Here is a 12,536-nt window from a genome sequence, read left to right on the forward strand (position 1 = left end):
TTTTTTTTTTTTAAAGACAGAGTCTTGCTCTGTTGCCCGGGCTGGAGTGCAATGGCATGATCTCAGCTCACTGCAACCTCTGCCTCCTGGGTTCAAGCAATTCTCCTGCCTCAGCCTCCCGAGTACTGGGACTACAGGCGTGAGCCACCATGCCCGGCTAATTTTTTGCATTTTTAGTAGAGACAGCGTTTCACTGTGTTAGCCAGGATGGTCTCGATCTCTTGACCTCATGATCTGCCCACCTTGGCCTCCCAAAGTGCTGGGATTACAGGCGTGAGCCACCTCACCCGGCCCATATCTGCTTTTATTTTGTGGACAGCGATGGATAAAATTGATTCAAGTTGTTCTGGGTGAGCTTTGAGTGCCCTGAGATATCTCGCATCCTAAGTCATAGCTATCTACACCCACTGAAATTTAGATTGGGAGACTTTATGGCTTAATTCAGCTAGTGTCTCTAGGAGAATGAGGAAATCCGTAAGACCACCTTGCTTAGTTTGGCTACAAAGAGATCATCAGTATACTGAACAAGAGTAGAGCCTTGGATACATGTTACAAAGTCTCAGTAGGCCTTAAGGGCTTGGGAAAATATTGATGGGGTACCAACAATATTCCTGAGGTGTGCAGGCCATACCCACTGTCCTCCTCTAAACAGAACTGCAAAGAGGAACTGTGAGTCAGGGTGCAAAGAGGAACTGTGAACCAGGGTGCAAAGGAATGGAAAAGACAGCTGAGCAGAGGTCCATTCATGCAAACCAGGCTGCATAAGCAGGAACTGGGGTAAAAGTAGTGGTTGTATTGGGAACTGTAGGGTGGTGAAGAACTACAAGAATTATGGCTATTAGATTTTGTAAAATTGGTAAATTTGGTGCTCATCAATGTCAAACTTCCCTTCTCATTTTTACTGGCAAGACTGGGGTATTGTAGTGGGAGAAAGTAAAGATAATGGACACTGCTGTAATAGAGTCTAGTATAGATTCAGTTCCTTGTTCTGCATATTGACATGAGAGGGCATTGAGCTATTGATTGAAAAAGCTTAGGCCAGGTGCAGTGGCTCACGCCTGTAGTCCCAGCACTTTGGGAGGCTGAGGCGGGTGGATCACGAGGTCAGGAGATCGGGACCATCCTGGCTAACATGGTGAAACCTTGTCTCTACTAAAAATACAAAAAATTAGCCAGGCGCGGTGGCGGGTGCCTGTAGTCCCAGCTACTTGGGAGGCTGAGGCAGGAGAATGGCGTGAACCCGGGAGGCGGAGCTTGCAGTGAGCCGAGATTGCGCCACTGCACTCCAGACTGGGTGACAGAGTGAGACTCCATCTCAAAAAAAAAAAAAAAAAAAAAAAAAGGCTTATTCATTTTCTAGGCAATGTGCACAGTCTCTGCGCTCTGTAGCAATGCAACTTCATTTGCATATGAGGCCCAGAGACTAATCGGAACATCAGTAATTGGAAGTAATTGGAACATCACTTGAGGTTGCATCCTCTTCAGAGGACAAGTCTCAATTAGGGAAAACAGAAAGTTTGAGGTTTGGTCTGAGGTCAGGGGAATAAAAACACCTTTGCCATTACATTGTAGGATGGCATTAAATTTATGTAACAAATCACTACCTAGAAAGTTTACCGGTGAGCCTTCAGAAACTAGAAAGCTATAATGAGTGTTAATCAAAACAGGATATTGGTGTGGCCTGAGACATGGGTAACGAAACAGGTTGCCTAGAGACTCTGACAGCTTGAATAGAATGGAAAGTAACAGTAGAGATGAGTCCTCTGAGAAGCTGGTAGAGAAAGTCGGACCACTGTCAATTTAGAAGTTTAGTTTCTGATCTTCTATTTTAAATTTAATGGCAGGTTCTGAGGTGCAGCTGAGGATTGGCTGGCCTCCATCAATCACTAGGGAATTCGGTCAAAACTCCTGATGCATTTTATATCTGAAAATATTCTATTTCTGAAAATATTCTATTTAAGAATCAATGGAAGTGCAAACTCTGATATTATTTATTTATAAACCAAATTGAAGAAAACACTCATGGTTTATGATTTACAAAAAGTACTGGTCACTTTCATAAAAATTAGTGTTTAAAGGATTACCATTTAGAAAACAGGCTTCCTGGTAATAATTCATTTGATATATGTTTTAAAATAAAATATGGCTGTTTTTGTTTGTTTGAGATAGGGTTTGTTTGTTTGAGATAGGGTTTGTTTGTTTGAGATAGGGTCTTGCTCTTATTTCCAGGCTGGAGTGCAGTGGCACGACCCTGGCTTATTGCAGCCTCGACCTCCTGGGTCCAAGCTATCCTCCAGCTTCAGCCTCCTGATTAGCTGGGACTACAGGCGAGCCTCACCACACCTGGCTAATTTTCATGTTTTGCAGAGATGGGGTATCTCCAAGTTGGCCAGCCTGGTCTGGAACTCCTGAGCTCAAGGAATCCACCTGCCTCATTTCAAAGTGCTGGAATTACAGGTGTGAGCCTCTGATCCCTGCCCAATTGTTGTTTTTTAAATAAACAATGAATGCCAAACTTTAAAAAATCAACTTGAGGCTGGGCGCAGTGGCTCACACCTGTAATCCCAGCACTTTGGGAGGTTGAGGTGGGTGGAGGATCACTTGAGATCAGGAGTTTGAGACCAGCCTGGCCAACATAGTGAAACCCCATCTCTACTAAAAATACAAAAAATTAGCTGGGCATGGTGCCAGACACCTGTAATCCCAGATACTTGGGAGGCTGAGACACGAGAATCGCTTGAGCCCTGGAGGCAGAGGTTGCAGTGAGCTGAGACTGCACTACTGCACTCTAGCCTGGGCAACGGATGGAGACTCTGTCCCCCACTCCCTGAAAAAAAAAATTCACTCAAACTTACTAAAAAACTGTGAAGCTTTTTTTTTTAAACTATATTTTGGAAGAATTTAATAGTGCAATAATATATGCCTCTCAACGCTTAAGTACAATTCATTAATAACTCTGAGCCTGCTAGGCCTTTATATTTCATCACACAAAGACTGGAAAACATAGACACACAGAAAAATCACAGCTGTGCAGTGAGACACATGGACATTCACAGACACTTTCCTGAAAACAGGGACCACCACTGAGACACATGGGACCTCCCAGATACACCAATATATGTCCCCACAGAATCACCCAGACTTTGTCACTAGGAAAAACAGTTGGACACACCCAAGCACACCCAAGAGATGAGAGTCCCAGAGGTATTAACAGACTATCCCACAGACACACATAGTCCAGGCCTTCTGCACCCCTTAACCCCACCTTTGTTTTTCTTCTTAGGAATTACCACTGTCCATACAAAGTGTACTTGACTTGCATCCCTTGTTTTTTTTTTTTTTTTTGCCCCTATGACATTAGCTTCAAGGGAACAAGGATATTTTGTCTCTTCTGTTCACTGCAGCACCTAGGACATCACCTGTTACACAGAAGAACATCAAGAAATACTTAATGTCCAGGCTCAACAGACATATGCATTCAGCAAGGTGTGCACACATCTCATCAGAGGGCCACATCCATAAGAACGTCACAGAATGAGTTGTCTTCACATCCATCCCTTGTGGAAGAAGGAGATCCCCCGAACCCGAAAGGAAGGTCCTTCAGCCGTTTTGGTGGAGTGGCGGTGGTGGTGGGAGCCTTCCCGAGCCCTCACTGTCTACCTAAGAACCTGAGAACAGGGAGCCTGAGTCCGCGACAGGACAAGAGTCATGATGCTGTAGCCCCTGACGCGGCTCAAATTCTAAGAGCTCCTCACTACCAGACCCAGGGAGCTCAGTTAGGACATCACTGGTTTCTCTTCCTTGCTCGGCTGCCCTGTCCTTTTTTGCAGTCACCTCTGACGCCACCATATTCATAGCAGTGCCTTCTACTTGCTGTGGAAGGTCCCTCGGACCATCAGGGTCCTTCCCCATCTGTCGTGTCTACTCAAGTACATCCGCCATTACAAGATGAAGGCCTCTGGCGCTCGGGCTGTCTACCTGCCACAGACACGTGATATCCGGGACCCACCACACCGGAAGCTGAAGAGGGCAAGAGGAGAGCTTCCGCCACTTCCAGTACCACTCTTGATGTCTCCACTTCTTAGAGTCGTCCCGCTTCGCCTAAGTGCGCCTGCACACTTCATTGAAGGCGGAAACTCCCAGATAGCCCCAACAAAGCACAGCTCTTTTAGACGCGAGCCCGTGTTGCATCCTGGGAACAGTCTGCAGGGCGGGGCTTCCGGAGCCTGAGGGGCTTGTCTTCTGGAACTCCACTTCCTGCAGGCCAATGGGCTGAGGCTGCGCGCGTCGAGGCTGCTCCTGAGAAGGGCACGTGCGCTCTGGTGAGGCGTTAGTAACGCGCGTCCTGGAGTGTGGGGAGGAAGCAGGTAAAGAGCTTGGGGCGCGACGGGCACCTCCTGGGGTGTCACGACCTGAGTGCACAGAAGAGGCACGTCAGGTGACTGGACAGTGAGAAGGAGCGCCTGTTTGCCCGCTTACAGGTGAAACCCCATCACCCCATCACTATAGGTGGGTCCCAGCTCGGGATCTTTGTGGTGTCATGGGAGATGCTGACACTGTGAGGCGTGTGATTGTGCCTATGGATTTATGCAGTCGCAGGAGCTGCTGTGGCTGATGGGCATGTCTCCATGGCATGGGTTCTGCCACTGCCTCTTCTATCTCACCTCACAACGCGGGGCTGCCACGTGTTCCCAACAGGAAGAGGAGTTTGGGGATCCATAAAGACATTTCCCAGCATGAAGACACAGAGCTGAGCTTGAGATGAGAACTTTGGAGCTGGAAGTGGCCTCAGGAAAGGCCCTAGACAACAAGATGCGGATGCCCCTTGTCTGAAGACAGGATCAGGATGCTTCCAGGCAGGGTATTCCTGGGAAGAAGTGTAGGGTCCCCGTTTTATGTTTCAGAACCACAGCATTCCCAAAGATCAGATGCGAAGAACCTGGTGTAAACTCAAAGACAGATTCTGGAAGACCTCCCTCTTCTCTCCTGTTATGTGCGTGAGATGAAGTCAGGTATGGCCCTTGTGGGTGTTTCAAAACTTCAGACTGGGTTTCAAACAGGGTCTGACGAGGCACAAGTCCTTGTCATCCAGCCCTGCATTTCCTCCAGAGAATTCCAAGATGGTGGGGGAAGTCTTTTTTTTTTTTTTTTTTTTGAGACAGTCTTGCTCTGTCGCCCAAGCTGGAGTGCAGTGGCACGATCATGGCTCCTCCAGGACTCAAGTGATCCTCCCACTTCAGCCTGCCAAGTAGCTGGGACCACAGACATGCACCACCCAACCTGGGTCACTTTTTTTTGTAGAGTTGAGGTCTCGCTATGTTGCCCAGACTGGTGTCTAGCTCCTGACCTCAAGTGATCCTCTTGCCTCAGTCTCCCAAAATGTTGAGAGATTACAGGCATGAGTCACCGCACCCAGCTAGGGAAAAGTCTTATTGCGAACTTATATATCAAGTTTCAGGAAAGTTTTGAATTCCTTTTTTTTTTTTTTTTTTGAGACAGGTTCTTGCTCTGTCACCCAGTGTAGAGTACAGTGCGTGATCATAGTTCACTGCACCCTCAAACTCCTGGCCACAAGCAATCCTCCCGCCTCAGCTTCCCAAAGTGCTTGGATTATAGGCATGAGCCACTGCACCCGGTCTTGAGTTCTTTAACATACTGAAAGCATTTTTATTGTTTAACTTTAAAATACACATACAAAAAAATTTGCTATTTTAAGAGTAGCCTTATGAGTTTTCATAAATGCTTTTCACTACAATCATGACAGAACACTCTTACGCCCATTTGTACTCAAATCCCCTACTTCTAACCAGCGATTTGTTCATTTATTTTTCACTTTTCCATGTCTTATAAAAGGAATACCATATAGCCTTAGGAGTCTTTTTGTAAAATTCCATGCTCTATTTGTAAAATTAATTATACTTGCTTTCCAGTGTTCTAAATTTAAGTTTTGACAATGCCCAATATAGGTTAAGCACAGGGTAAGCCTTCAAACTTGATTCCATCATCATGAGCTACATGAATATACAAGACTCTGTGGTCCCTGTGCTTAACTTTTTTCATCTAAGAGGGAATGATGGGTAAGTGGGTGTTAAGAAATACAAGTGACTGCCAAATCACATTCATCTATAGAGCGTTATGAAAACTTATGTTAACATGGAAAGTAATGGAGATTATTGGATATTGTTTGCTCTTTAATAAAACTCTAAGGTGTTACATGTTCTTCCTCTTCCCTAGTTAATTCTGGAAGCTCAGAGGTTGAAATGATACCTGAGAAAACTTAAAATAGGCTTTTGGGGCTTTCTAGCTCATTAAAACAAAAGCTTCTGCCTCCTTGGCCTATAAAACACATGAAAAATTTTCTCGTTTGAGGATGTCAAACATACCTTCTTTTCTTCCGGAACTCACCTCTAAACCACAAAAATCATCAAACGTTCCCCCCTTCTCCCCAATATGACTGGCTGCTGCTGCTTTACTGGTTAGTTTTCAGCTCCAATTAACTTCTGCTTTGTAGATGAGAACTTTGGGAGTTCCCAGAGAATTATATTCGTGACCTGAGAACATCCAATCCAGACCAAAGCCTGGCTTCCTTGAACACTCACCAAAATCACAGAACACAAGGCCAAATCTGATAGTAACTCCTTTTAAACACCTTCTGACCGATACAAGCCACAGCCCTTTCTTGATCATGTGTTCAAACGTGAACTCAACACAGCGAATTTTCTTTGACTACCAGTGTGATCCTGGTGGTTTCTGGGTAGAGGGCATTGACAAAACCATTATTTCCACTTTTTGTTATTAACCACAAATAAGAAATCATTTTAGGTTGGGCGCGGTGGCTCACGTCTGTAATCCCAGCACTTTGTGAGGCTGAAGTGGGCAGATCACCTGAGGTCAGGAGTTCAAGACCAGCCTGGGCCATGGTGAAACCCCATCTCTACTAAAAATACAAAAATTATCTGGGTGTGGTGGTGCATGCCTGTAATCCCAACTACTCGGGAGGCTGAGGCGGGAGAATCACTTGAACCTGGGAGATGAAGGTTGCAGTGAGCCAAGGTCACACCACTGCTCTCCAGCCTGGGTGACAGAGCGAGACCCTGTCTCGAAAAAAAAAAAAAAATTTAATGGCAAATGTGAAGTATATAGCAATTAAAAATAACATTTATATGACAAAAAATACCTGTATTTGTATATACCTGGTAATACTGATTCAAAATGTAACATGCTTAAATTATCAAAATTACGAAGTTGATTTGAAATCCATAATTCTCTCAGTAAACAAAAAATAACATTTCTTGGTGTTATGGGTTGAATTGGGTCTCCCAAAATTTTTATGTTGAAATCTTAATTCGTGGTACGTCAGTATGTGGAAAGAGAGTTGTTGCCAAAGTAACTAGTTAAGGTAAAATCATAGTGAAGTAAAGTGGGGCCTAACCCAATGAGTGGTGTGTATGTATAAAAATATTGTCACATGGAGAGACACACACACAGGGAGAATGCCATGTGAAAATTAGAGTTATGCTGCCACAAGCTAAGGAAATACCAGAAGCTGAGTTCTGAAACGGATCCTTCCCTAGCATCTTCAGAAAAAGCATGGTCCTGCCAATGCCTTGTTTCTGGATTTCTGGGTCCAGAACTGAGAAACAAAAAGTTTGTTTTCCTATGTCACCCAGTTTTTGTACTTTGTTACGGCAGCCCTGGGAAATTAATATAGTCTCTAAACAACTAATTTGAAAGCACAGTAAATAGGATATTTTTTTCTTTTTTTGCTTGTGAGATGGGAGTCTTTCCCTGTCTCCCAGGCTGGAGTGCAGTGGTGTGATCTTGGCTCACTGCAACCTGTGCCTCCTGGGTTCAAGCGATTCTCCTGTCTCAGCCTCCCAAGTAGCTGGGGTTACAGGCACTCACCACCATGCCTAGCTAATTTTTGTATTTTTAGTAGAGACAGGGTTTCACCATGTTAACCAGGCTGGTCTCAAACTCCTGACCTCAAGCGATCTGCCCACCTCAGCCTCCCAAAGTGCAGGGATTACAGGCGTGAGCTACTGTGCCCAGTTAAACAGAATATTTCTAAGAAATATCTAGAGAAGGTTTTCCTTGAAACAAAATCCACATTATTTTTAATGATACATAATCAAACCTCATAATTTAACCCATATCAAGAAACTGCCTTTAGTTCTGAGTAACAGAAATCTCCCTAAATCTAATATATGAGGAAGGTATTTGTTCTCACATAGGACTGGGTCGGCACACTTAAAAATGCAATAGGTTACAAAGTCCCATGTGTTGTTTTTCTTCTTTGACTGCAACACTGTGGCTTTCGTGGTGGAATCAGGATCACAGAGAGCCACTGGAAGTATTAAGATAACAAGGTGTTCACTATATAAATTAGACCCCATGCAAATATGTTAAGATCTACAGAACGGGAGAATCAGAAGCTCAGAGATGGCCAAACAAGACAGTCTGAATCAGTGGTCAAGAGGTCATACAGGGTTTTGAGAAAAATCCAGACTGTAGGTGACTGACCACAAAGGCATATCCCTGATACCAAGTTAATGGAGATGTCTGAGGAAGACTACACCTCTGACACAATGGAAATCAAGCACTTAAGTGTTTCTCTTGATGGTACTCTTGATTGGCAGGAATAAGAATCTGGAAAATAAGCTGAAGGTTGATGTTCACGAAGCCCCTATGCATCTGTCCATCTCCATTTAATGTGACCCCAAAAGCTCAGCGATGACTTACGTCTTCACTTCTTCATTCTAAATTTCATTCAAGTTATGGCTATTGGTAAATTTGCACATGGAACCATAAAGGAAATGCATTCCAGCAAATGAAGTTCCTAACATTACCCACACTGACAACAATGCGGAAGAACCATCTGCAACTCTGGATTTCTCTGTCATATCACAAGTCAAAGCCTACTCTCCAATTTACAATCACAAGCAAAGACAAACAGCAAAGGGCAAACATTAAACATGACAATTCATTTGAGGCTATACTCCTTAAACAACTTTGCATAATTACAAAATTCTGCCAACTACTTCTTAGAAAATGGAATAAGGCTCCTCTGGCCAAACAATAAAAATACTCCCAGTAAGAAAGGTGGAAAATATAATAGATAAGTGATATCCAATACCTGCCACACTAAGTCGGTTACAATTTAAGAAATGAAATAAAACTTGAACCTAGTTGCATATTAAAAATACACTTCAAATCATCCATGAGTCCAAAACACTCTAAGATGAAAGTTTTATTTACTGAATTGTAAGAAACTACCTGTTAAAATTCATGTAGGATAGCTAAGAGTACTTGCAGAATTATTTTTCACCTAAATGTTTATTAGCAAATGAACTACAGACACACTCCTTAAGTGTCCACTTTCAGGATAAGGAACTCATAAAGGCAACACCATATTTACAACTTTGATCAGATCTCTCTCCTGGTGTGACTTTTCTGAAGCACTGCACATGAATTCATTTGCAGGAGGATGTCCTACATTACACTTATACTGTTTTTCTGTAGTGTGTATTCTCACGTGTCGTCTTAAGGATGAGGAACAATTGAATGCTTTCCCACAATGCTTACATTGATAAGGTTTCTCTCCAGTGTGCAGTCTCATATGTATGGGTAAAGACGATGGCCATTTGAAGACCTTCCCACATTCCTTACATTCATAGGGCTTCTCTACAGTGTGTGTTCTCACGTGTTGTTGCAAAAGTTCAGGCCAACTGAAAGCTTTCCCACACTGCTTGCATTCATAGAGTTTCTCTGCGGTATGCCTTCTCATATGTTTTTGTAAGGATATGTGGCAAAAGAAAGCTTTCCCACATAGCTTGCATTCATAGGATTTGTCTTCAGGGTGCATTCTCACATGTTCTCGAAAGCAAGCGGACAAGCTGAAGGCTTTCCCACACTGTTTACATTCATAGGGTTTCTCTCTAGTGTGTGTTCTCATATGTTTTCGTAAAGATATGGGCCAGTTGAAAGTTTTCCCACACTGCTTGCACTCATAGGGTTTCTCTCCAGTGTGCACCCTCATGTGTCCTCGAAAGGAGGAGGGGTGACTGAATGCTTTCCCGCACTGGTTGCATTCATAGGGTTTCTCTCCACCATGAGTCCTTTCATGTCTTCGAAAGGACTGGGGATAAATGAAGGTTTTCCCACACTGTTTGCATTCGTAGGGTTTCTCTCCAGTGTGAATCCTTTCATGTCTTCGAAAGGACTGTAGATAAATGAAGGTTTTCCCACATTGTTTGCATTCGTAGGGTTTCTCTCCAGTGTGTGTTATCATGTGTCTTCGAAAAGCCGAAGAATAACTGAAGGCTTCCCCACATTCTTTACATTTATGTGGCTTCTCTCCAGTGTGTGAAATCATATGTCTTCGAAAAGTTGAGGAATAACTAAAGGCTTCCCCACATTCCTTACATTTATATGGCTTCTCGCCAGTGTGTGTTATTGTGTGTCTTCGAAACGTTGAGGAATAACTGAAAGCTTTCCCACATTCCTTACACTTATATGGCTTCTCTCCGGTGTGACTTCTGAGATGACTAGTAAGACTTGAGAAGTCAATAAAGGCTTTCCCACATTGCTTACATTCGTAGGTTTTCTCAGCAGTGTGAATCCTTACGTGCCGATTGAGGGAGGAAGTACGAGGAAAGGTTTTCCCACATAATTTACACACGTAGGGTCTCTCTCCATTGTGGGTTCTCACATGCATTCTTAGGTATGAGTGACAACTGTAGGCCTGCCCACATTCCTGGCACTGATACGGTTTGTGTCCAGTGTGAACTGTGATGGGACTCTTGAGGGATGCACGGCGATGCATGAAGACTTTTCCGTACGTGTTGTATTCATACTGTTTTACTCCAGGTGGAATTTTCTTGTACAGATTAAGATGTGGAATCTGGCTGAAGGCTTCTCCACATTGATCATTACTTTCACAGAGTCTCTCCAACACATTATTTCTACTAAAAATGAGAAGCATGTTATTGGTTTGATTAATAATGATTTGTTAGTATTTATTAGGATTAGGACTGCATCTTAACCATTTTCAGTGAAAACACAGGTATTTCACCCCATGTGAACTGTCTGAAAATGAAATAAACTGAATGCCCTGGAAGACGGCTTGACCACTGCCATTATTAAAAGTGTTTCTTATGTATAGGGTTTCTTTTTCTTTCTTTTTTTTTTGAGACAGAGTCTTACTCTGTTACCCAGGCTAGAATGCAGTGGTGCAGTCTCAGCTCGCTGCAACCTCTGCTTCTGGGTTCATGCAATTCTGCCTCAGCCTCCCAAGTAGCTGGGATTACAGGCCTGCGGCACCATACCCTGATAATTTTTGTATTTTTAGTAGAGACAGGGTTTCACCATGTTGGCCAGGCTGGTCTCGAACTTCTGGCCTCAAGTGATTTGCCTACCTCAGCCTTCCAAAGTGCTAGGATTACAGGCGTGAGCCACCGTACCCGGCCTAGGGTATCTTGATAATGGTTTCCATCTAAATTATGTTTCTAATGTCACTCACTGTCTATGTCACATTTAAAGAAATATTTTTTGTAAAAATTCTGTGGATTAAGCAAATTTGGAGCTAGGCTTGGATGAATTTTCTGTTTGCTTGCTTTTTTAAAGTTTAATGACAGACTAAGATTCTCTCCTGAAATATTGTGTTCTCTTGCGAGTGCAGCTCACCTGAGATTTCTCCCCTGGTTTGTGGGATGATCTTCAATGCTAAGACTGTCCCAAATTTTTCCTAAAACAGAGGCCCAGGAAACATTTCTGGTGAATGTGGCTATTTTAGATTCCTTGGGTATTTTTTCTCCATAAATATCCTGCTGAGAAACTGACCCACTGGCCTTAAATTGAGTTTCATCATCTGAAACCAAAAAACAAACAAATCATATAAGAAGGCACTTGTTAGCAGAAAATGACACTGAGGAGTTTAGCTATCTCAGGACTTCATCAAACACAAAATGGTCAAAAAGGTAAGCAACTCAATAAACACAGTATTAGTAAGCATAGAAAAATTATTAAAAAAAAAAAATCATGACCAGGCACGGTGGCTCACGCCTGTAATCCCAGCACTTTGGGAGGCTGAGGCAGGTGGATCACGAAGTCAGGAGTTCAAGAGCAGCCTGGCTGACATGGTGAAACCCCACCTCTACTAAAAATACAAAAATTGGCCGGGCATGGTGGCGCTCACCTCTAATCCCAGCTACTTGGGCGCCTGAGCCAGATAATTGCTTGAACCCGGGAGGCAGAGGTTGCAGTGAGTCGAGATCATACCACTGCACTCCAGCCTGGGCGACAGAGTGAGACTCCGTCTCAAAAAAAAAAAAAAAAAAATCAAATTTTCGCTGGCTTGCACAGACAAATTTCACCAGGCCTATCAAAGCTATATCCACAATGACGACATGAAGGGAGCTTTCTCCACAAAAAGAAAAAGCTGAAATACAGATTCTCATTCTCATGGAAAAACATTACATTCTAGCTCTATGACACCTGTGACTATGTCTGTCTTTTTTTTTTTTTTTTTTTTTTTT

The 12,536-nt window shown here is 43.4% G+C and overlaps 1 protein-coding gene across 4 annotated transcripts in view; it reads right to left on the bottom strand.

The window, feature by feature from the left end:
* ZNF555 (zinc finger protein 555) overlaps positions 1 to 12,536 on the bottom strand; it is a 40,950-nt gene that overhangs the window by 17,595 nt on the left and 10,819 nt on the right. For 2 of the 4 annotated variants that reach the window (XM_058428886.1, XM_058428887.1), the window contains exons 3-4: positions 11,686 to 11,869; positions 9,586 to 10,967 (exon numbers count right to left, since the gene is read on the bottom strand). In XM_058428886.1, the coding sequence (XP_058284869.1) occupies positions 9,586 to 10,967; positions 11,686 to 11,869 (1,566 nt within the window). Of the gene's footprint in view, positions 1 to 3,325; positions 10,968 to 11,685; positions 11,870 to 12,536 lie in introns of those variants that run through there. The other 2 variants (XM_032176821.2, XM_032176820.2) reach the window with 2 other exon arrangements.

Source organism: Hylobates moloch, unplaced genomic scaffold, assembly GCF_009828535.3.
Source record: "Hylobates moloch isolate HMO894 unplaced genomic scaffold, HMol_V3 SCAFFOLD_15, whole genome shotgun sequence".
NCBI lineage: Eukaryota > Metazoa > Chordata > Mammalia > Primates > Hylobatidae > Hylobates > Hylobates moloch.